This window comes from Melitaea cinxia, chromosome 13 (assembly GCF_905220565.1).
Source record: "Melitaea cinxia chromosome 13, ilMelCinx1.1, whole genome shotgun sequence".
Lineage (NCBI taxonomy): Eukaryota > Metazoa > Arthropoda > Insecta > Lepidoptera > Nymphalidae > Melitaea > Melitaea cinxia.
The window spans coordinates 3,392,201-3,418,765 of record NC_059406.1 but is presented as its reverse complement, the minus strand read 5'-3'; the positions used below and the strand labels follow the sequence as shown (position 1 = coordinate 3,418,765).

Sequence of the window (26,565 nt, the reverse complement as noted above, 5' to 3'; positions counted from 1 at the left end):
TAACGTCTATCCTTGCTCTTTTGATTTTTTTGTCTACTTGAAAATCCTGAGGTTGGGATTCACCGCTAGGGCCTGGCTGAGATTCTAACTCATTTACTATTTCATTGTCATAACTATCGTTACAGTAAGTCGGGTTGGCAGCATAATCATAGGGGTTGAAGTAGTCATTCGGGTCTGTATAATAGTCATAGTCCGGATAGTCAGTATAGTATGAACAGTCGGGTGAATAAAATTCATTTAGATTGACCTCGCGTGTTTTAAAATAATTAGTTGGTGGTGGGTTCCCAGATTTACGCCAATCATGACCTGATATCATAGGCTTAGGAGTATAATGTTGAACTCCACTCATTGGTTTCGCATTAAAATTTTGTGGTGGATTTGATCGGGGTGGTAAGCGAAACACATTACTTTGGGGGTTGTAATTCGGTGGTGGTGCGCGAAACATTTGTTGGGTTCGACTAGGGAAACGATTTTGTTGACTATTGAACTTAAAAGCTTGGGGCTGTGCGATAGGAGAGTTAAATCTAAAACCTTGGGGTTCCGGCTGGTAATAACGCGGTCCTACTGGAACGGGCCAGTTAGGTACGGGTCGCATAGCGCTGGGCGTATTTAATACTATGTTATGTGACGTAGCTTTAGACGTATTCTGAGTATTATGCTTAGGAAGATCATTACGCTGCTGTAAATAAATTACATTTAGTTCTTCTTGAACGAATTCTAAAGCCTTTTCAATAGTTTCCGGGCGCATGCAACGGATACGTGAACCTAGGGGTTCTTTTAAACCTCGTACGAAGGCCTGCATTGTAACCTTTTTTTTTTAAGTGTCCGCTTAGCTTCAATTGTCGTCTGTAAGCTCTCATGTAACGTTACGTATGTCATTATAGTGCTGAACAAGGTTTGACATTGATCATAAAATTCCTGAGGGGATTTATTACCCTGCGTAGCTAAAGAGAGGTCATTGTACAAAGCCGTTTCATCTCTTTGATCCGAAAAATTATTAATTAATGCTGATCTTATACCAGTCCAAGTGTCAGGGATGCCGTTGGAATTAATAGTTGACGCGGCGGACCCTGTTATTTTATTTAGTATACCGTTTAAGAGACATAAATTACTTAATTCACTACCTGGCTCGGCACTCGCATATTGCAAAACTATTTGATCACATATATTTATGAACCTAGTTAATATATTCGGGTTACCATCGAACTCTGGCACCAGGCGTAAGGCCTTAAAAATAACGTCGGGATCGTATGACATGTTTGAATTATATGAAATATTTAAATTAAAATCTAATTTACTGTCTATATTTCTATAACTATCTACTATATAACGGCGAGCCTGACGGGATGCAGGTTCCCGGGGACAAGGCTTTTCGTGATGAAAAATCTTGAGGATAAAATGACTTAGGATAGAAGGAAGCAACACGAGAAAGATTCAAGTGTACTTACATATGTTTCATCTCTGGCTCTTTTTCGTGAATCGATGCTTGGATTCTCCACTCAGCTTGGCAGCTCCGTAGATTCTGGATACTCGTAGCGTGACTTGACAGCCTCCCGGGCGACTCGCGAACGCGAATATCGATATGAGAAAATTCTAATGCTCGCGAACCGGCCCGCGAGTATCCTACCGACTGCGCCAATTACGTTTACTGCAGCCGATGGATCGAAAAAAAACCAAAATGACTTAAAAAATACTTTAATTAATTAAAATAAAATTACAATTAAGAGAGGTGAAACCTATTCGATGCGAGAATTAGGAATGACAAAATTTTTTATAAAAATTAATAATGAAATTAAATTTAAAATATGACGAAATCGCTGCGTCGGCGGCTCGTGGCTGGACGGACGTTGCGACATGGGCTGCATCGGTTTTCCGTTGTTTATTGAATATGGATATTAAATGCATGCTCGGCATTTTCATGGATGAGCTTAGGGTACTGTATGATAGATAGTACGGTTCCGTACTTAACATTTGTATTTATGTATTTATATATGTATTATTTCTATTTATATTGATAATAAAAATATTTATCTATAGCAGTCGGCCGTTATCTGTAACAGAAACATTAAGTTGCTTAACATAGGAACAGAGGACCGTGTGTGTATGTTATTAGATTTAAGAAAATTCATCAATAAATAGATAATACAGCGAAGGAAGTCGGAAAAAAAATAAGATTTCATATTTTAAGTGGAATCACACAACCACAACCACATAAAAACAGTCGAATTGAGCAATTCCTCCTTTTTGTAATTAGTTAAAAAAGTCATTTTAAATTTTACCAAAAAAAATTAATAAATAGAAAATTTTTAACTTCTTTAAAAAAAATTTTTTTCATGTTATGCCTGTTAGGATAAAACCTCTTAAAATTTTGCTAAATATTCAATTATATTCCTTTATTCAATACAATCATACAATACGGTTATTCTACAAAGATTCCGGAGATGTAATAATTCTTACGTGGTTTTTATACATAAAAACATGGTGATTTGTTATTATATTATGTAAAATATCACGCAACGGTTACAGTCGATTCCCGTACATGACAAACATTTGCATTGGCCATACAGATGTTTGCCGTGGTCTGGGTGTTTGTGCAGTCCTTGTGGATCTCTCCACCCTGCCTCGAAGAGCACGCTAATCCGCTGGTCCCGGTTGTTGTCATGTACACCTGATAGCGATCGATACTTATAGTAGGGGATATATCCAGCAACCCGCATTGGAGCAGCGTGGTAGATTAAGCTGTGACCATTCTGCTACATGGGGGAGAGGACTATGCCCAGCAGTGGGATATTACAGACTGAAGTGAGCGAATAGTCATATAATAGTTTTAATCAATCTAATTTTACTAATTAAACACATATTAAACATCAACTTACTTCATTTTTTAAACCATTTCGTATTTTTTAATGTATACAAATTTTAATAAACAAAACACTATTCAAAAACAAATTTTCTATGTTAAGACCTATTTTAGGATCAACTGACAATAGCTTTTATTATTGTTTTTGAGTTTTACAGCGCTGGGCAGCCATCATGAACGTCAATACTAGTGAAATCGCTTGGGTTTTCCATTTGGTTTGGCGATCTGCCAACGCTGCGTCTTCCGGTGCAGGGTTCGCTGTTCAAACATCTTGCACCCCCGACGACCATTGCTTCTTAGAAGTAATTCACTAAGTTTAATGTACTATCAAACTTAACTATCTAAAATTCTCGAAAGGTCATAAAATATACATTACATAAAATATAATCTATTTCACAAATATAACAAAAAAAAAAAATAACGTACAAATAACGTCATCAGACCTTAAGTAAAGCTTAAACTGCTATAGATGTATATGATTTAAAATACATATAATATTTGAGATGTTCAATTTATATCGAGTTCCAGGCTTATCGATATTGGATTCATGTACAGAGACTATAAAATTTTCTACACTAAGCAATGCATATACACCCCCATAAAACTCTCTATAGCAAGCTCTGCGCCCATCGTGTTAAGAACAATGTAGACCTTAGATAAGACAGAGATAAATTAATAAGTATTATGATTCTGACATTGAAAAAAACGTAACACGTAAATTGCAAATCGATGAAATAATTTTAAATTTCTTCTGAGTGGACTGCGTTAGAAACTTAAAAAAAAAGTAAGTACTATCGTGTACATTTTAACTTTACTGTATTGTACATTCCAAATCAATATAAACTTATAAACTACAATCATTATTTTATTATATAAATAATACTTATATTTATGATAATATTAGGTTATATAAATTGAAAATATGTTTGAAACCCTTGTCTACTTGAATAAAAGAAAAGGTTTGATTTGATTTGATTATAAAGAAAGTAATAATTGGTCTCTTTTATTCTATAAATATATATTTTTTTTTTGGATAGGCCATATTATTATATCATAACATAAAACGCAATAAAAGTAATTTTAAAATCAGATTAAGCTTTAATACGAGTATATTAGCACTGATAAAATGTTAACAGGATACGTGTCTGCAGTCTGCGTGACTCCGGAGTGTTGGAGCGTGACCGGGGTATGAGACTCACTTAATTTACTCAAGTGATGTGCCATACAACAAAGTGTTTTACGAGTTTTTATGGCGGGTACGAGTGATACATATTGAGGAACTGGTTCCGATTATCAGAAAAGCGTGATATTTTATCCTTATACAAAAGGTAGAAATTAAAAATATGTCACATTTCAAATATACTTTTACTTGAAGGAGTCTGAAAGAGATGATGAGAGTGTGTGTGTGTATGATGTAGTTAACTCAATTCTAAAGCAAAATAAATATTTTTTGTATTGATATTAATATCCTTTTATTATTCATTGAGTATGTATTTGGTTACACTGATAGCGATGTATACACCTGATAGCGATCGCTACTCATAGTACGGAATATATCCGCCAACCCGCATTGAAGCAGCGTGGTGGATTAAGTTCTGATCCTTCTCCTGTATGGGGAAAGAGTCATGCCCAGCAGTGGGATATTACAGGCTGATCGATATTTGTGTTAGTTGCATAGTATGACACACACATACACATATATTCAAGGTCTAATTTCAACCCCAGTGGAAAAATTAATATAAATTATTTATTACCATTAGTTATTTATTACTACTTAGAAATAAAATTTTGCTTCAGTAGGTAATATCACTGATATAATAGCATATTCCAAATAAATGCAAGTCAAAAATCATAATGTAGTTTAATATAATATTTATTCATCTCTCAGCGTTGTAATCAAGTCAAGAACTCCCTGTCCTTCCGGACAGCCATTGTATATGTAGCCACAGTTGAACATCTGTCGTCCAGCGATGGCCGCATCCTTGTACATAGACATCTCTTCGTCCCATTCCTCGTCTTTGTTCTCAAAGGGCGAATGCCCGTAGTCTGGCCTGGTGGAAAGTTATTATATTATTGGATTATCATGTAAAAAGGACTTTGTCTCCATATGAGGACATTGTACCAGAACTATAACACTTGATAAAATTGAGATGATTTTTGTTAATTTTAAAAATAACCTGATTCTTAGAATCTGACGCCGCGTTGGCGCAAAGGTCACAGCTATGGATTGTGCCTGTTGCGCTGGCGGTTGCGGGTTCGATCCCCACAAATGACAAACATTTTTATTGGCCATACAGGTGTTTGCCGTGGTTTGGGTGTTTGTGCAGTCCTTGTGGAGAGACCACCGTGCCTCGGAGAAGGCGTTAAGCCGTCGGTCCCGGTTATTATCATGTACACCTGATAGCGATCGTTACTCATATTAGGCAATATATCCGCCAACCCGCATTAGAGCAGCGGGTGGATCAAGCTCTGATCCTTCTCCTACATGGGGAAAGACGCCTATGCCCAGTAGTGGGATATTACAGGCTGAATCGTATAGCGTAGAATCTGGTAATCAGTTATAAAACTAAGCTTAAGACAGTAATAATATAAAAAATAAACCAAAGAACTCGTGGAAGCTACTTCAGTGCATACATTTTTTAATGTAACTAGGTCAAGGAACAAGCGTGTGGATCACCTGATGTCAAGCAATTACCGTAGCTTATAGACGCCTGTAATACCAGAAGCATCGCAACCGCTTTGCCAACCCTATCCTCAATTCACCCCAGGAGTTCTGGTCACCTTACTTACTAACAGGAGCACAACACTGCTTGAAAACAGCATTATTTAGCTGTGATCTTTTGTAAGGTCGAGGAACTACTCCAGTCGGGCTGCTGCCTATAATATAATCTGTACTAATGTTATAAACAAGAGGTTTATGATGGATTAACTCAAAAACTAATGGACCAAAGTTGAAAACAATTTATTTAACTAAGAGGATGCTATGAGGTTGAGTATCTCAGAGTATATTTCAAAACAGTCAAAATCGGTTTAACCAAGGAGTTGAAACTGTGTACATATAAGTTAGAGTAATATATAAGTTAACTCATAAATTTCAAAGGAAATAAGTAAATCATGCATGAGTTGCAACCGTTGTATGTTACGATGTTTGCATAAATCCATCCTTAAAGCAAAAGAGCATTGTTGCCTCTAACGGCTCTGTGCTACCACAAAGTAGTGTAAAGCGATAAAACACTCAAACATCGGGAAACCAGAGAATTAAAATGGAAACATTTGATCCAAAATAAGTGACGATAATATATTCGGTTTTGTTTTTTGTTGACTTTATTAAACTAGAAATCACATCATCAAGTTATCCTTTTTAGAACCCTAGATGGTGTTATTGAGATAATTTGTCTTATAATCTTTTGTTTAGAAAGAAATTTTATTATTTTTTGTCTGTATGTATATAATTTTAGTATTATGTGTACCCAATATAAGCTATAAGTTTCTGTGTTAGTTTGAACATGATTATATAAGTGTTTAAAATGCTTTTGGATCATATTGACTTAACACTATAGATTTGGAAAGCATAAATCAACTTTATAACTAAACTGAATTTTTTGAACTTTCTTTCTACATGAATATTTTTTTGTACAGTATATAATATAATATGCATACATACGCCCTATATTTGCATACATTCACCCCATATATGCATACATATATTTACGTTACACAAAAAATAAAACGTTTCAGCTGTTTCTGTGACCATTGTATCAACGTGACGTTAAATATAGTCAATTTTCATACTATAGGTAAAAGGAATATAACCTCGAATAACTGTCTCCTCGAATGGAAATATAATATTTTGAAAGACTTACGTCAAGAGTATGTGTAAAACCTCTCCAACTAGAGCCTCTTCTTGCACCGGGTATTGAGCTGCCTCACAGATTGCTCTCAAGACGCAATCTTGTCCGTTCATGCCTTTCCTTTGAGGTAATAATTTACTTTTTATTTTGTTTTCTATCGGTTCAAGTTTCCATTATACTATGAACGAAAATATCTTAATTTTTGAAGTACTAAAATTATTTAAAACAGGATATTTATCTAGGACAAGTCTCGTAACCAAGACATTCGTGGATAATGTCGAAATATCGCGCTCCGCAAAATAAATTAAAAAAAAATGATATAAACATAGTATATATCCCGCTTTAAAGAAATTTAGTAACAAAAATAACCACGCTAATTTAAAATCTTTCTATGAAGTAGTTTATGAACTAATACATTTTGTAACAATGTGATAGTCTGTGTCATTTGTGAGTGTATGTATGTGTGAGTGGATATATATGTGAAATTATCTAAAAAATGGCTTTAAAAGCCTAAGTGAAGCCTATTTTTTGCATGACTATTCCATGAAAGTTTGAGAACGAGCTTTGCGAGCAGTCTGGAAGTTTCAACGCACGAAATTTGAACCATAAATGTGGAACAAAGAGGTTATGAATCGTTGTAATATAACGATTATACACTACTTTTGTCCCTCTATGTAAATATTATCAATTTCTACGGGAGCAAAGCCAATGGAAAATGCTAGTTTTAGTGTAAAGTTATTTTTAATACATTCGTAATTTTGAATTACAAACCTACTTTATAATGACTACACCCAAAGGGGTTATATTGTGACGTGACGGCGTCAGGATTCACAGTACTGCGTCACGCGCAGTTTATAGCTGCGATACAGCAATTAAGGTCAGCACGGTTCCGCGAACCAGTTACATTTATCATGAAATAGTCTGACTGAAAATTTAAGTGGCGTGACAAATGGTCACTAATGAGAATTCATATGTGACTTTATTTTAGACAAAGGATCAAAAATGTTTTATTATTCACTCAAAAATCGACACTTCGTCGGTAAATCGAAAGGTATGATAATATCATAACTTATCGAATGTTTTGTTACGTACATAAATCTCAACTTGTTGACAGATTCGATATCATCTAAAGCCTTTTAAGGTTCCACGCACAATGGATTCAAACGGATATAACTTTTTTCGTCGTTGATTTTCTAACAAATTTGGTCATTGTAAAAAAAAAATTCAAGCTTTGGTATTTAATCTGAATTATTAAATCCACAACTTGTTAAGTTATAGATAATACATAAATAAATACATCTTATAACATTCACACACGATCGTTTGTTCCTAAGGTAAGCAACTTAGTGCTTGTATTATAGGTAACACCCGACAGCTATAACTAAATCTATATATTTGATAAACAAATATTGCAGCCAAACTCAGGTGGGAATCGAACCAACAACCCGTGAACCAGAAAGCAGAGCCACTACAAACTGCGCCAACGGAATAGTCTAAGTTCTATTAGTGCCGATGACCATAGATTCGATTTGAGGTCGAATCAGGTATTAATATCAAGCATTTAGAGATCTTTAATATGTTTGTGTCATGTAAAAGAGAAGATGATTGATAAACTTATACAAAAATGCTTTCAAGCTGATTTCAAAAATATGTTATTATTTTTGATTTGATGTAAGTATCTGTACTTACATGGACGCCGCGTTGGCGCAACGGTCACAGCCATGGATTGTACCTGTTGCGCTGGCGGTTGCGGGTTCAATCCCCGCACATGACAAACATTTGTACTGGCCATACAGGTGTTTGTCGTGGTCTGGGTATTTGTGCAGTCCTTGTGGATCTCCCCACCGTGCCTTGGAGAGCACGTTAAGCCGTCGGTCCCGGTTGTTATCATGTACACCTGATAGCGATCGTTACTCATAGTAGGGAATATATCCGCCAACCCGCATTGGAGCAGCGTGGTGGATTAAGCTCTGATCCTTCTCCTACAGGCTGAAGCGAAATATCTCTACTTATATGTATATTGTATACCTGTATATATGTATATATATATATATATATATATATATATATATATATATATATATTACCTCTCCTATCGGATAAGGTTTTATATCACTATCATCTACTACATTTTCATAGAAAATGTATAAACATACAAACCAACAACACTTACATTTGCAACATATTTGACACGGATCTGTAGAACGTCAGCCTCTCATCACGCCTCGCTAGCAGATCCGCATCTCTCTCTTCTCTGGACACCTCATTTATAAAATAATATCTTGACAGCTCGGAAATGTTCATAAATTGAAGATATTGGTATTGGAAATTGGCCGAGAAAAGTAGATTTATGTGTTCGTTGTTGGGCACTGGAGCGGCGAAACCAACTAAGAGCTGAAACATTCATTAAAATTTTGTTTAATTGTTTGACATTTTCGTTTAACTTTCAATAACGTATCTCATGAAAATCTTGAAAAGTTATTAAGGAACATATAGGCTATAAAATATTACACCACGTTTTATATTTAATACTATAACTAGCTGACCCCCCAAACGTTGTTTTTCTATAAATGTTATTTACCCCCTTAATCCCCCTCCCTTCTAATTTAGGAGTATGAAAAATGGATGTTGGTCGATTCTCAGACCTACCCGATATGCACACAAAATTTCATAAAAATCGGTCCAGCTGTTACGGAGGATTATTGTAACTAACATTGTGACGCAAGAATTTTATATATAAAAATAATTTTATATATAAGAAGAAATTTTATATATAAGATATATTTATAACGATACATATAATTTACTAATAAAGAGACATTAGAAAAAATGTATCATTAAAATATTACAAAAATCATTTAATATTACGTCATAAGTTGCAGGAGTGAGATGAGCGTTAAAAGCAACTTTCAACTGTAGGATAAATTTAGCATAGTTATGAAAGTACTGAGTTTTAGAACAGAAAATCCCGCCTGCTGAGTTAAACTAAAAATATTCCAAAGCTGATTGGAGATAATGTTATATACTTGAATTTATGAAGAGAATTACTATTTAAACTTTGTATAATTATAGAATAGTATATATAGACAAGTTAAGGATGTCGTATGGAATTTAGATTTAGTATAAAAGGAAGAGGAGTAAGAGGAAATTTCAAGAAGTAAGCTATCCTCAAAACGAAGACTGCATTCATGGGAATCACTCAGAAATTTAAATGGTTGCTTTAAAAAAAAAACAGGTGTAAAAGCGATATATAGAGTACAATAAAGTAAGTTAAGAATATGCGTATTCCTGTGAAGACGAATTGGGAACCATTTGAATTTTTGTACGGAATTCAGAGATATGGTCATATTTACGAAATGCAAACACGAATCGTATACATAAATTCTGGATTCGCTCAAGTTTGTTAATCTGCTCCTCAATGACGTCAAAATAGCATGTGCCCGCGTAATCAAGCATCGGTAATAGAAGACAATGTGAAAGAACAATTTTGGTGGGAATAGGAAGTAGATTACGCACACTGCGAAGAGATCTAGTCGAGGCAAAAACCTTACGACTGACTTCACAAATCTGCGGGACCCATGATAGGTGTTCATCAAAAAATAAAATAAACAGTTTTTTTTTTATATCACTAGGTCGGCAAACAAGCGTACGGCGCTCCTGATGGTAAGCGATTACCGTAGCTTATAGACGGCTGCAACACCAGAAGCATCGCAAGCGCGTTGCCGACCCAATTCCCAATCCCCCCCAGGAGCTCTGGTCACCTTACTCACCAACAGGAACACAATACTGCTTGAAAACAGTATTATTTTGCTGTGATCTTGTAAGGTCTAGGTACTACCCCAGTCAGGCTGCTCCATAATTTGAGCAGGAAATTCCTGCTGTGCCCTTACCTCAGTGATAAATAACAAAAATAATTTACTATTGGAAACTTTATACCAATAAATATCAGTTGTATAAGATTTTTTTCTTTGTATTATTGTAATATAGGAAACAACCTAAATAAAATAAAATAAAAATAATAAATCTAAAATATATCTTTAACTTTGTCTGAAACATATTGAGATATGATCATTTATTCTCAATTTTATACAAAGACAAGTTATAGGTGTAAGGTAATTTAACTGTACAAATATCATTTATCACAATTAATAATCGTAAATTATATACAAAATGAAATATTTTCCAAAAAAGTAAAATATGGATTGAAAGTAAATGTTTTATTTCACTAAACGAGACTTAAGTTAAACCGATCCCTAGCCAAGATTTTTTTAAATCTTGTTTCTTCTCTCCCATAAAATGATTATTTTTGACTTGTCTCACTTATCACATGGGGTACAGAAATATAATTAACATCGTCAAATTTTGTTTTTACGTATTTTACTTTTTACATACCTACCTGTAAACATACAGGTGATTGTTTACTTCGAAAGAAAAAGAATGAGTAAGAATGAATGAAATGCAAAGAATTTTCATCTGTATTTCGATTATTATAAGTTCAAATTACTTTGAGAGGCTACTAAATATTGATTAGAGTTTCGTATCTTTTGAATAACGTAAACAACGGTGTTTATAATTTGTCCCGTGTTTTGCCACTTCATTTCTTTATAGTCTCTAGATAAAAAGATTACTCCAATTCTTTAACAGATTTTAACATTTTTGGTAACGTAACTGAGATTTCGGATTAAATATTTATCTTTTTTCTCGAATTTGGTTAGCTTATCCAGTCGGAGTATATTTCTCATGATATAAGCGATACGTTATATTATAATATATTAGATATTTTGCGTCTTAATAACTCAAAAGACAAAATTTTTAAAATCATTTTTTGTCATAAGTCAAAGTGTTATGTAATTCTTTATCTAGATCGTTAATCTCCTACATTGCTTTCGGCTCTGTCGGCAGAGTCTACTCTATAGTAACGGACCTTGATTTTTCTTGCCTAAATTCTTTTGGTATAATAAAATACCTTATAAGTTGCTCCATAGGGATAAACCAACGGAAGTCCGTTGACTTGTCTCCTTTCTCTATCCTCTGCCTCTTTTATTTCTTCTTCTGCTTTGAAATAAACTACTTCCAATAATAATGTTACAAAGCAAAGAATAATTCTGAAATCAGAAAATACAACCAAATTAAGTAAAAAAAAGTAGCCAGCCTGCTTAATTCTATAAAAGTGGTAAGAACTGAAAAATTAGTCAATTGAAAATATTTTTTACGTTCATTGAAACATGCATTCTTATACCAATTTTATTATTTTATTCTACTATAGTGTATTAAAAACTAACCACCAGATATCATTAACTTATAATTGAATTTGAGATGGTTGACAAAAAATACATTAAAATTATGCACGTTAGTGTATTACTTTTATTACAATTACCATTACATGTCGGGTCACCTGTTGGTAAGTATTGCTCCACAATGGAGAGATAGATGTTCAGAAAAGGGAAAAATAACTTTATTGACAAATTTATTTTTAAATTTGGTAATTATTGTGTTGAAATCAACCACAATGGGCAACTCAACCGAAACGAAAAACTTTTTTAAGCTTCTACCAATTAAAAAAAATTAAATTTTAAAAAAATATCATACCTATACTTATACATGTCGCTTTTGTTTTTATTTTTGTTGATGAAAACAACAGTCACTGCACATCACATACCCTTCCTGCGTCTTATCGTTAAGGTTAGTGACGAAATTTAGATTATACTGGAAACGATACTAAGTATTGCAAAGCGACGTTCACATGGGCGTACACAGAATTTTGTAAAGGCGGGGCAAGAAAAGTAATGCTAGATAAGTGGGAAAAAATATTTTTTTCCATTTATTGTTGCTTTTCTTTTACTTTCACTATCTACACTTCTACGATAATAGCTTGTGGAGGTTTTTTTTTTTAATTTTCCTTATTAAAATCTAAAATATTAATTATTAGTATCGAGTTAAGGTGGAGCAAATGCCAAAAACCTGATGATCTAACCTGATGATTTAATATCTTTTCTGTTATTTTTCTTTATAAGTACTAAAACAGATAAATAATAGTGAAAATAATAAATCCTATTTATTGCATATATATAATTAAAACAAATTATAAAATTGCAACATACAAAGGAAGATGTACAAAAGGTATCGCTGAAAGAGAGATCTCTTTCAGACAATATTTAGTTATATGATACAACACGTGGTTTCCTTTATACTTAAAAATTAAAAGATATGCCTTAATACGTTACGTTAATACTTTTAATTAATAAACGAAGTAGAAAAATAATATTTATCGTACCAAAATACAATTACAAATCAATGACCACAAACCGAAAAATTCCGGTAATAAAATTTTAATAATTTTCAGGCTTATGATGCCGACGATGATACTGATTAATTTCAAATTCATTCTCGACCAGATCCGCGGTAACTTTTTGATCGTTGATTTTCAATAGACTTCACCGCGAACTGTTATCAGATTCGAATATTTTTTTATAATTACATTATTTTTATTCGAAATTTTTGAATGAATTTGAAATTTCTGATTTTACTTTTATATTACCATTGAGTTTATTTTTTTAAAACTGGGTTTGAATGTATTTTTAGTAGGTATTCATAGAGTGATGTGGCTATCTTCTTACTGCCTTAACCATACATCAAGGTATATATGTATAGACACAAAATAATAATTCAACAATATGAATTCAGTGTTATAAGCAAATTATAAAAAAAGCAATAAGTTTTACTTGTGTATACATCTTGTAGTACTCAGTAGTTGTGCTCAGTACTGAATAATAAAAAATATAACACTAAAATACAATATTTAACACATCGTAGTCAGTATATAGGATAATATTAAAAAAATGAAATAAAGTATTTACTATTCTAAGCACAGCCTTACGTCTAAATCTCAGGAGTCACATGACTCTACTGCACTAATTTGTTTACCTAACAGCGGGCGTCACGAAGTAAGCGGATCTATTACGTGCTCACGTGCGTTTTATTAGAGAATAGTGGCTATCAGATGTAGAAATTATATCTTTAAAAATTTTGTATGGGTGAAATTAATAATAAAGTAATAGAATATGGTTGTATTCGTTTTCCATTGTTTTGTCTGACGATGATGCCTAAACAAATTGTGTGGCTCCGGCAGTAAAGAACCCATTCTCTTCCCATGGGTGTTGTAAGAAGCGACTAAGTGATAACAAAGTTCCACTACCACCTTGGAACTTATAAAGCCGACCGATGGCGGGATAACAATCCAACTGCTGGCTTTGAAATACACAGGCCGAAGACGGAACCCTATGAGATATATCAAAATAATGTATCACAGTATTGTACACCTTAAAAAGGTCTATAAAAAGTCCGCGATGTTATAGGTCTATCTCTTAGAGATAAGCCATAATAACCATTTTTTTATCCTGCACTTTTTATGAAAAATAATGTCTTATTTACAAAGCGATTTTAAGCAATACAGCATTAATCCTTATCCAATTAAGTATCATAAATACATTGTGCATTTAATATAGATCAATATGGCCCTTAATCAAATGTTATTTTAATAAATATTTTCGAAGATATTACAGATTTAAAATGCAGGGATTAAAATGATGGTTGCATCGGTACCGGCCGGGAGGCTGGCGCGACAATTTTTTTCGAAATTGTATGTTCGTACTTTAGTAAGGTTCATTTTTAAACCGCATTTATAGTAAGTACATTAGGTTGGATAGAATTAGACAAAAACTATAATTTATCAATTCAAGAGTAATCCCTAAAGAAAACATTTTTATATTGTCTAATGATAAAAAAAAGCTGTGAACGTTGTATATAAAGACATTCTGTAGTATATTTAGTATGAGAATTTCCCCGTGCGAAGCCGGGGCAGGTCGCTAGTAATTGATATAAGACTATACGGAGCTTAAGCTAGATTGACAGCTGCGATGATTGACAGCTGACGATATCCATACTATTGACGACATGTAATAAGTGACAACGATATCCGCTTCGCTGGCACTTAACGGCTGCAAGTACAAACTACAACATGTGTTCCAAAGGAAGTATCCTAGTAATTACTGCCTTCATGAACATAGCCTTTATAAACATAGCCTTTACGCCAGTACGGACGAGTGGATTAAATTTAGAAGTGACGAAACACAGAAGCCGGAGGCAGTTGTTATTCCCAAATTCAACGCAGTTGCAAGTAAGTTTACCTGTCATAAGTTCTCTTTTGTTTATGTGAAATGTATGATTCGTATTTTTGCGTGGTTGTATGTTTTATGTAAGTTGTTTTTAAGTAAACTACGCGAATTTGTTAAAATAACCCTTTAAAACTAAGCTTAATATAATTATAATTATTTATAGGTAAGTATGAAAGTAAGTGACGTTATAATCTCAAATGAAATTGATTTAAAAATAAATAATAGGTAATTTTGTTCCTTCGAAATTCCCTAGAAACTTCCTTTTGATACAGTTACGGTATATCATTGAAATAAAAAAATATTTTATCTTAAGAATATGTTTTACGATATATAGCTTTTTTTTTTTTTTTTTTTTATGTCACTAGGTCGGCAAACAAGCGTACGGCTCACCTGATGGTAAGCGATTACCGTAGCTTATAGACGCCTGCAACACCAGAAGCATCGCAAGCGCGTTGCCGACCCAATCCCCAATCCCCCCGGGAGCTCTGGTCACCTTACTCACCAACAGGAACACAATACTGCTTGAAAACAGTATTATTTAGCTGTGATCTTCTGTAAGGTCGAGGTACTACCCCAGTCGGGCTGCTCCATATTTTGAGCAGGAAATTCCTGCTGTGCCCTACCTCAGTTTTATATATTCTTTGGTATTTTAACCAATAACTTGGTATTTTAGCAGTAAGCAATGCTTTTCAGAAAGACAAACAAAAATTCAAGAGTAGTGAAGTGGGATATTCTTTAATTAATTTAATTTTTTAATATGTGTATAGAATATTGAGACGGTACATTTTATTATTACATAAAGGATTCCCATTTGTAGGCTACTTCTTCTAACGCAAGATCGAGCGAAAATCTAATAACGCCTTGAAGAAAGCCTTTGTACTTTGTAGTCCAGATCTTTTTATAGAATGTAGGGAAATAAAATTGTTCTTTTTTTATATTAATTATATTTTTATATTGTTTATATAAATTTTTTTTTTTATTTCTTTGTACTTTATTGGATACTTAAGAAGTACATACGACGCGTTGGCGTAACGGTCACAGCATTGGCGTTGTGGTAGCGGGTTCGATCGCCGTACATGACAAACATTTGTATTGACCACATAGATGTTTGCTATGGTCTGGGCGTTTGTGATTGTGTATTGTGTGTGTTTCTGGACCGGACCCAGGACAAAATCCTACTGGGGGCCGGTAAGTGTGAAACTTATATTGAAGTGAAACTTCTTAACGCACGCTTGACTAGAGGAGTAAGCTGGCGATGCGTGATGAGCAAGAGAGACAGAGATGCAAGCACAGATTTTCTTTCTCTCTTTATCTCATAGCCAGTTACGTTCCATATATCTATGAAACAGTGCAGGCCTATTTTACTTCGTGCACCAATTTTGATGCTTCTTTTATAAATCAAAAGCTAATACTTGTAATGTGGACTCATCTAAATATAATCAAGATAAATAATGAGTACTTTTTGAGTAATCTTTGATGATCCGTAAAAGTGCATGTGCACATGTCAAGTCTTTGTCAAGATGCCATCTATCGGAATCCAATAAAAATACTTCGGTGATCTATCAATTGTTACTTGGCCACTTCTGCTTTAACGCAATGAGCTGTATTGTATCCACTAGAGGGCAGTAACACTTTATTCTTTATAAATATATTTGTGTGCTTAATTTTTGAGTTATTGCTAATAATGGGTATTTACTTGACTATTTTTTGTCAATCTACGTTGTATTACTTGTCGATGTAATTGAAGTCTGGTTTTTTTTTTCGTTTGCGAGCAAACATAATAATATAAGTTAATATTGTGTGGCTACGGCACTAAAAAATTTAGCCACCCCCTCTCTTCCCGTGGGTGTCGTAAGAGGCGACTAAGGGATAACAAGGTTCCACAACCATCTTGGAACTTAAGAAACCGACCGATGGCGGTATAACCATCCAACTGCTAGCTTTGAAATACACAGGCCGAAGACGGGCAGCAGCGTCTTCGGTGCGACAAAGCCAGCCCTGCGGTCACCAACCCGCCTGCCCAGCGTGGTGACTATGGGCAAAACACATGAGTTTACGCCATTTTTGGCACGAACTTGTGGAGGCCTGTGTCCAGCAGTGGACTGTATAGGCTGTAATGATGAATATTTTGTTCGGTACATTAAATATTTTACGTTTATTTTTGAGTTGTCGTTAATAATCCGTAATTACTTAACTATTTTTTGTCGATCAACGTTATATTACTTGTCGATGTAATTGAAGTAGGTTTTTTCAGTAAACTTTTTACGCACGCTTCAATTAGGGAGTAAGCTGGTTTATGCGTGACGAAAGCGTTACGAAAATTGTGATCGGGCGAGGCAAACGGAAACTGAGAGAGAAATGTAAGTTGGTAAAGATAGAAAGAGAGAGAGTTACGTTTCGTATATTACTGTAGAGGCAACTAAAGAGGTTTTACTTCTGTCGTGTGGTCTAAACACTCGCTTCTTTATATTTATTTACATAAATGAAAATAGAACGTTGGCTCAACGGTTACAGCCATGGATTGTACCTGTTGCGCTGGCGGTTGCGGGTTCGATCCCCGCACACGACAAACATTTGTATTGGCCATACAGGTGTTTGCCGTGTCTGGGTGTTTGTGCAGTCCTTGTGGGTCTCCCCACCGTGCCTCGGAGAGCACGTTAAGCCGTCGGTCCCGGTTGTTATCATGTACACCTGATAGCGATCGTTACTCATAGTAGGGAATATATCCGCCAATCCGCATTGGAGCAGCGTGGTGGATTAATCTCTGATCCTTCTCCTACATGGGGAAAGAGACCTATGCCCAGTGGTGGGATATTACAGGCTGAAGCGTAGACGTTTTTTATTACTATCGCAGATTCTTGAATAGAACACTTGTACCAAGTGAACAAAAATTGCAACTCCACTTTGAACTTTGTCATGCTTAAATCTTCATTTTCATCAACAGTAAGCCAGGTTTGCTATAGCGATACATTAAACATTTTTTTTTATAAAAGAAACTAATGAATAAACAAATACCATTTCTCACCTCACGCAATTTTCACATGGTCTTGTGAGGTAGGCTTTAGGTCAATGAACTCATCTAAGGCGCGAAATCATCCGTTAAGCTATAACGAACTGATTACTCAGATATTTTACCTGGTTTATGCTTTGCCTAAATGTGTTTAACCCTAAAACTGCTAGGGACGACGACACAGATTATCTCAAATGAGTATTAACTTTTACTAGAAAAACGAATACTAAAACGGCTCTGGTATAATGGTGCGTATGTCGTTTTAAGTGTTTACACTTAAACGCCAGCGGTCATGGGTTCGATTTCCACTCAAGATGGAGTTTCTATTTCTACAAAAAAAAATATTATGGTCTGGGTTTATGCCCAGCTCCCGTGCCTCAGAGAGCACGTTAGTTAAGCTGATGGTCTCGGATAATGTCACGAATCATTCACGATAATGATCGTTATTTTTGATAGGGAATAAATATATCTGCCAATCCGCAGTAGATCAGCGTAGTGGATTAAGCTCCGATCTTTCTCCTAAATGAAGAAAGGGGCCTATACCCAGCAGAGTCTGAATAGTCATCTCGATCGAGGTATTGTGTTAAGCGGGTTTTAGTATGGAGAGTCATGCCAATTGTTCGCTTGTTCTAAATTGTATTTCCTAAGAACAAAAGGACATTTTAAAATATTAAAAAAAAAACAACAATAGCGCAACACAGACCATTGAGAGTTATTGTGTATTTTATGACGTTTTTATTGAAAGTTATTCTAAAGCTAAATTTCGAATTAATTAGAAAAATATAAAACGAAAACATTTAAAAATTATTTTGGTAAAACATTTTGAATGAAATTAAAAATATAAAATAAGTCCAGTACGCAATTATAATATATGTTAATTATAGTTGCACTTAAAGCCTTGTGGTGTGTCTGTAGACACAGATTGGAGGAATTCGTAAGTGATGACTTATTTATAGAGATTACTTTTCTATTGGATATAAGATTATTTATTGTTGTATTTAACGGTCTCTTATCATTTGCATATTAATTGCAAACATTTGCATATAACACTATTTACCCTACACTAATTCTTACATACAAAAGATAAATAATTGTATCGACAAGTAATACAATGTAGGTAGTCGAAAAAATAGTCAAGTAAATACGCATTATCAAAGATTACTCCAAAAGTTCGATGGGCTTTTGATTAAATTAAAAATCATTAAAATCGGTACACCCAGTAAAAAGTTATGCGGATTTTCGAGAGTTTCCCTCGATTTATCTGAGATCCCATCACCAGACCCTAGTTTCCTTATTATGGTACCAAACTAGAGATATTTACTTTCCAACAAAAAAGAATTATCAAAATTGGTTCATAAACGACGTAGTTATCCCCGAACATACGAGTACATTAAAAATATATATATATATACGGTCGAATTGAGTAACCTACTCCTTTTTTTTGAAGTCGGTTAAAAAGGCTGAAACCGGAAGATACTTGTCTATATTTTCTTTCTTTCGGTGTAATTTTTTTTCTCTGATAGTGAACAATAAAGAGTATTTGTATTGTATTGTAAGATATTGAGATTAACACGTGACCATTGTATTTTATTTTACTCTTATCTGTTTCTCTCTTTTGTGGTGTTAAGTGTAGGTATTAAAATAATAATCTAATTTCTTATACGTGTAAACGTTAAATTTATACTCGGCAACATATATTCTATAACTTTATTCGTTTTTTTGTAGTGCGCAAATCTTTATTGATTTCCAATGAATTTGATTTGTTTCATAAAAATGTCACCAAAATCGCACAAGTAGATGGCGTTAGTCTTCATAATTTTAAATATCTGATGTCACTTCTGACTGTCACCTTGTGCTATGCAGTGTTACCGTATTTTCTAATTAAACAGGAACCATTTGCAACCCTGCGCAAGTACACTTTAGCGCGGTGATGTTTTGTGTGGCACATAATAAAACAGGACTCAATATGTTTACCTGAAAAATAAGGTCATTTACTGTTTCAACCATAGAGCCTTTTAATGCTGTAGGAAACTGGAATAATGTTACGTTGAAAAGTTATTTTCATACGATTACTTTGATATGTTTAGCAACTTTTATACATTCTATATGAGCTAATACACCCGAATATGTTTGCATCATTTAATGTATAAACAAAATCAATTTATATATATATTGTATAAGTTTCTATACCGACAGCGTGAAATCATTTAGTGCATACTTATAAAATTGTCGTTTTCTAAAAATTTTTAACCAAGATTTTTTTTTAGGAAACGAATAATTTCTATCATTTATATAAAAACGTTGAGTCGTTCACTAATCACGAAATCTCTACAACTGCTGGACGCATAAAGATAATATTTGTTTAAGTGGTAGATTATAGTCAGCAGACATTCGCTTAGAACAATAATGATATTTTCGATAAGCCTGATCTAAGGGCTCTCGAAAGTTTTTATGAAGTACTTCATTATTAGTGCTACAAACACTACAACTTTCTTGTTAATATATGTCCACTATGAACACAATCAAAAATTTTGCTGTAATAGTATATACATATAATACCTGCTTGTTGGTTTATTATAAATAAATGTTGCAACCACTGAAACCGAATCCACTATTCTTTACCATTATAAACACGTTACAATTAATGGCAACACTTGAAATCGGAAACAGTAATTATGTGATAATACCATTAATGTTTCAGTGCAACATCGGCGTGGGCACGCCAACTCCTTTAAAGACGATCAACGTAAATTGGGCAATTCAAATGAATTTCCAACTACCTTGGAACAGGTCTCAAATACCAATCGATATATTTGGTGCCAATGACGGGTACGATGGTGAAGCGAGAATGAAAAGAGAATTGGAGAGCGATTATGTAAACGATGCAAAACTGTATCATTTCTATAAATACGTGGAAGACGTTCTGAACAGGTGAGTTTTGTATTTTTTTTTTATAATAAACAATGTCTAATCGTAGGAGTTAGTAAAAAATCTTCAATAAACGAGATTTCTAGTGTATTTTTTGTCAAGGAAATCTCCTCAGCTTATGCTCCACTTTCTAAAAAGGCAAAACCATAAGCATAGTTCCTATGTACTGCATAGCTCTTGTGTACTAGATAGCTCCTATGTTTTGGGTAGCTCCTATGTACTGGAGAGCTCCTATGTACTGGATAGCTCTTATGTACTGGATAGCTTCTATGTACTGGATAGCTCTTATCTACTGAATAGCTCCTATGTACTTGATAGCTCCTATGTACTGGATAGCTCCCTATGTACTGGATAGCTTCTATGTACTGAATAGCTTCTATGTACTGGATAACTTCTATGTACTGGATAGCTCCTATGTACTTGATAGCTCCTATGTACTGAATAGCTCCCTATGTACTGGATAGCTTCTATGTACTGAATAGCTTCTATGTACTGGATAGCTTCTATGTACTGGATAGCTCCTATGTACTGGATAGTTTCTATGTAATGGATAACCTCTATGTGCTGGATAGCTCCTATATACTGGATAGCTCTTATGTACTGGATAGCTCTTATGTACTGGATAGCTTCTATGTACTGGATAGCTCCTATGTACTGGATAGCTTCTATGTAATGGATAACCTCTATGTGCTGGATAGCTCCTATGTACTGGATAGCTCTTATGTACTGGATAGCTCTTATGTACTGGATAGTTCTTAGCTACTAGATACCTCCTTTGTACTGGATAGCTTTTACTTACTGAATAGCTCCTATGTAATGGATAGCTCCTATGTACTGGTTAGCTCCTATGTAATGGATTGCTCTTATATACTGAATAGCTCCTATGTAATGCTCCTATATACTAGCTGTAATGGATAGCTCCTATGTACTGGTATAAATGTAATGGATAGCTTCTATGTACTGGATAGCTCTTATGTACTGGATAGCTTCTATGTACTGGATAGCTCTTATGTACTGAATAGCTCCTATGTACTTGATAGCTCCTATGTACTGGATAGCTCCCTATGTACTGGATAGCTTCTATGTACTGGATAGCTTCTAGGTACTGGATAGCATCTATGTACTGGATAGCTCCTATGTACTTGATAGCTCCTATGTACTGGATAGCTCCCTATGTACTGGATAGCTTCTATGTACTGAATAGCTTCTATGTACTGGATAGCTTCTATGTACTGGATAGCTTCTATGTACTGGATAGTTCCTATGTACTTGATAGCTCCTATGTACTGAATAGCTCCCTATGTACTGGATAGCTTCTATGTACTGAATAGCTTCTATGTACTGGATAGCTTCTATGTACTGGATAGCTCCTATGTACTGGATAGTTTCTATGTAATGGATAACCTCTATGTGCTGGATAGCTCCTATATACTGGATAGCTCTTATGTACTGGATAGCTCTTATGTACTTGATAGCTTCTATGTACTTGATAGCTCCTATGTACTGGATAGCTTCTATGTAATGGATAACCTCTATGTGCTGGATAGCTCCTATGTACTGGATAGCTCTTATGTACTGGATAGCTCTTATGTACTGGATAGTTCTTAGCTACGAGATACCTCCTTTGTACTGGATAGCTTTTACTTACTGAATAGCTCCCATGTACTGGTTAGCTCCTATGTAATGGATTGCTCTTATATACTGAATAGCTCCTATGTAATGGATAGCTCCTATATACTAGCTGTAATGGATAGCTCCTATGTACTGGTGTAAATGTAATGGATAGCTTCTATGTACTGGATAGCTTTTATGTACTGGATAGCTCTTATGTACTGGATAGCTTCTATGTACTGGATAGCTCTTATGTACTGAATAGCTCCTATGTACTTGATAGCTCCTATGTACTGGATAGCTCCCTATGTACTGGATAGCTTCTATGTACTGGATAGCTTCTATGTACTGGATAGCATCTATGTACTGGATAGCTCCTATATACTTGATAGCTCCTATGTACTGGATAGCTTCTATGTACTGGATAGCTTCTATGTACTGGGTAGCTCCTATGTACTTGATAGCTCCTATGTACTGGATAGCTCCCTATCTACTAGATACCTTCTATGTACTTGATAGCTCTTATTTACTGGTTAGCTCCTATATAATGAATAGCTCCTATGTACTGGATAGCTCTTATTTACTGAATAACTCGTATGTAATGAATAGCTCCTATGTATTGGATAGCTACTATGTACTGGATAGCTCTTATTTACTGAATAGCTTTTATTTTCTGAATAGCTTGAAATGTCAACAAGCATCACTCAGAGAAAGAAGAAGTCGAGAAAGTATATCTTAGTAAAATTTAGAAAAACAAACGAGAAACAATCGATTTATTGATCTTATATTACATTGACAAAGACAAGACGTAAAAATAGTCAAGTAAGTAAGCGTTACAAAAGTTGTCATCGTCATCATCATTGTCGTCATCATCATCATCATCATCATCATCATCATCATCAAGAATCAGCAAATTGGTATACACAGTGAAAAGTTATGCGGTATTAACACAAGATTGGTCGACAAAAAAAGCGCCACACGACTGTCTTCTTTAATTGCTCCTACAGCAATATACGAAACGTAACTCTCTCTCTCTCTCTCTCACTCTCTCCCTCTGTCTGTCTTCACTAACTTATATCTCCCTCTCAACTTCCGTTCGCCTTACCCGCTTACTTCCCAAGTCAAGCGTGCGTAAAGATGTTTTACTTCAAAAATAGTCAAGTAAATGTGCTTATTCGATATAATTCAAAAAGTACTTGTCAGATCTCAATTAAATTTAAATGGGTATAACATGATACGCCCATTAAAATTCTATCCCCTTACGATTAAAAAAAATCATCATCGACCCACCCAAAAATTCTGAGGTAACACAAAAAAAAACAAACCAATCGAATTCAGACCGTGCTTGTTTTTTGAAAGTCGGTTAAAAAGAATGCAATTTTACATTATTTCCTAATACGATACTTAAATGCAATAAAGAAAAAACCTACACAAAATAATTCTCCAGTAGATTAATAATTGTCGAAATGTAACTGATAAACAATTTAAAAATTTAATTTAATTAATTTTCACAAGACATCAAAGTTTGTATTGTCTCTGTATTATTTTCGTAAATTTTTAACTATTTCAACAAATTTTCTAATCTCCTGATCTAAATATAAAAATTTAACACTGGCGAAATAACGAAGCATGTCTAACATTTTATAGATATCTAATTGACTTCGCCTCCACTACCTTGTCTTAACGAATGTTGGCAAACTGCCAATTGTACTATTGATTGCAGCGAAAACAAAAAAAAATTCACCACACGATGGAGTTGAAGATTTTAATTTAGATTTTTTTACTCGCAATTTCTTTTTTTTGCATTTGCTTTTAAAGAATTAATTCTGTTTTACGTCTGTTGTTACCTAAATTAACTTTTATATTGATTTATTTGGAAAATATCCTTGACAAATTTTTTTGACTGTTTCAAAGAAAATTAATTGATGCTAAAAATACTAAATGCTAAAAATAAGATATTCTGTTATCACTTTGCGTTAAAGAATTTAAAGGTAAGTCTCATTTTAAGTCCAGATAAAACAGATGTTGAAGTTTACTTTAACAGTCTGCAAATGTCCACAGTAGGGCGAAATGTCCTTTTCCTGTTAACATGATGGACGACGCGTTGGCACAAACGGTCAAGGCACTGGTTGTGGTTGTTGCGCTAGTGGTTGCGGGTTTGATCCTCGCATATGACAAACATTTGTGTTTCCCATACATATGTTTACCGTAGTCTGGGCGTTTCTGCAGTCCTTCAGGTCTCCCCGCCGTACCTCGGAGAGCACGATAAGCAGTCGGTCCTGGTCGGTAACATGTACACCGAATATGTCCGCCAACCCGCGTTTGAGCAGTGTGATAGATTAAACTCTGATCTTTCTCCTACATTGAGTCTAGTATACAGTCCAAAAATGGCGTGAACTCAAATATTTTGCCCATAGTCACAACGCTGGGCAAGCGGGTTGGTGACCGCCGGGTTGGCTTTGTCGCACCGAAGATGCTGCTGCCCGTCTTCGGTCTGTGTATTTCAAAGCCAGCAGTTGGATGGTGATCCCACCATCGGCCGGCTTTTTAAGTTAAGTTAAGGTGGTAGTGGAACTGTGTCCCTTAGTCGCTTCTTACGACACCCACGGGAAGAGAGGGGGCCAACCACACAGCTTAGATAAAAGTTCATATTGATTTAAATTTAAAATAACGAAAAATAGGTCAAAATTACTTCATATCGAACTGATAAAATGTTTCATCTTTAAAAGAGTTATTATATAACATTTATGGTTACTTGTTAGAAAATATCAGCCGCTTCAAAGTTATTTCGGCAATTTAGTTTTAACGATACATAAAAATCGTTATACAATATTGTTCACAGTTCCGGACAAAACGGCACGTCCTGTGTACTGCGAACGTTGTGTCAGCTTGGAGCCGAACCACTCCACTCTGTAAATAATGGGGACCTTCTGCACGAAATAGCTACTTTCATCCTGAAGTGAGTACATATTGAGCCGACGTCAAAAATTAATGTTACAAACTTTCTTCAACTTATTTGTTATTAATAGCTTCTCTGTTAATTTGTTTCTGTCATTATGTCCCAGAGAAATATTTTTAATTGTATCTAAAACCATCAACTTTTGTTTATTATTACTTTTTATAAATACGTTATGTATTTATTTCCACGCTTCATAGTCTAAAGTTCTAAGTAAGGTACCAATAGGATTGCCATAAAAATATGGTCTTGGCTATTTACTCGTAAAGTCGCTTATGAAATACTAGAAAGAAAAATTCCTCACGAAAGTAGTCGTGAACTAAAATGTAGTGTATATATGTTTGTACTTATCTATTAATTTTTCTTTCAGTCCGAATAACGATATATTAAATGAGGAGGATCGAGAAGCAGCCACCTACATCGATGCTTATGAAGCCGGTCGAAACCAACAAAACTGCTTCTCCCTTTACAACAATTGTACAGTGTCATTAATAGATATATTTACTATAGTAAACTAAAATTAATTAAAAAAGTAAATTTTTATTAACATTAGAGTAAAGGTGCTATGTAACCAAAATAAAGTTTTGGAGTATTTTTTGTAAATAAAAGAATATTTGAAAGTGATTAACATGTAAAGACATGGTTTTGCTACAAAATGCAAAGGATTTAATAAAAAAAATAATAAAGCGAAGTTTTCTCTGAATCAGATTCTGTTCGAAACAATTGTTCGAAAGAAAAACAATTTAAGGTACACGACCGAAATACGTAGCAATGCAGTGGAATTACTGAAGTTTAAGGGATTAAAATTACTATAGTATCTACTATGGAATGTTTTATCTTCTGTAACAATATTTATCCACTCACTGTAGGACATGGAAGCCTCATGACGCAAAGACATGCGATAACTAAGCGATATTTAGATGATGATATATAACACCTTTTTTACGCCCTACTTTATTCATCTTTTATTTGAAACAAATGTTTAATTATTTCTCGTCATGTTGCTTGTTGCCTTAATGTAACTAATTGTATATTAAGCCTTTTGTCGTATGAACGTAAGTTTGTAAATTAAACAAGGTCTTAAAGCTACTATAACAGCTTACAGCTTGAAGAAGATTGTAACGATGGGCGACTTAGATTTTGGGAGTATACATATTCTTTGTTCTTTTTTTAAA

The 26,565-nt window shown here is 34.4% G+C and overlaps 1 protein-coding gene and 1 long non-coding RNA gene across 2 annotated transcripts; one reads left to right on the top strand and one right to left on the bottom strand.

The window, feature by feature from the left end:
• Window positions 1-4,715: 4,715 nt before the first annotated feature.
• Window positions 4,716-12,314, bottom strand: LOC123659241. Its single transcript, XM_045594489.1, has 5 exons — window positions 12,301-12,314; window positions 11,678-11,816; window positions 8,885-9,105; window positions 6,724-6,831; window positions 4,716-4,911 (listed from the first exon to the last, which is right to left on the bottom strand). The coding sequence occupies exons 1-5, from the start codon at window positions 12,312-12,314 to the stop codon at window positions 4,734-4,736; spliced, it is 660 nt and encodes a 219-aa protein (XP_045450445.1). The 3' UTR covers window positions 4,716-4,733.
• Window positions 12,315-20,761: 8,447 nt separating this feature from the next.
• On the top strand, window positions 20,762-25,910 carry LOC123658839. The gene is made up of 3 exons (XR_006743941.1): window positions 20,762-20,826; window positions 25,277-25,393; window positions 25,761-25,910. It is a non-coding gene; the product is annotated as an uncharacterized LOC123658839 (long non-coding RNA).
• The last annotated feature ends 655 nt before the right edge of the window (window positions 25,911-26,565 follow it).

Coding starts and splice junctions, on each gene's coding strand:
- LOC123659241 (XM_045594489.1), bottom strand. Junction 9,106..11,677: donor CCTATGGAGCAACTTATAAG/GTATTTTATTAT, acceptor TGAATGTTTCAG/CTCTTAGTTGGTTTCGCCGC. Junction 6,832..8,884: donor GTGTCAAATATGTTGCAAAT/GTAAGTGTTGTT, acceptor ATTACCTCAAAG/GAAAGGCATGAACGGACAAG.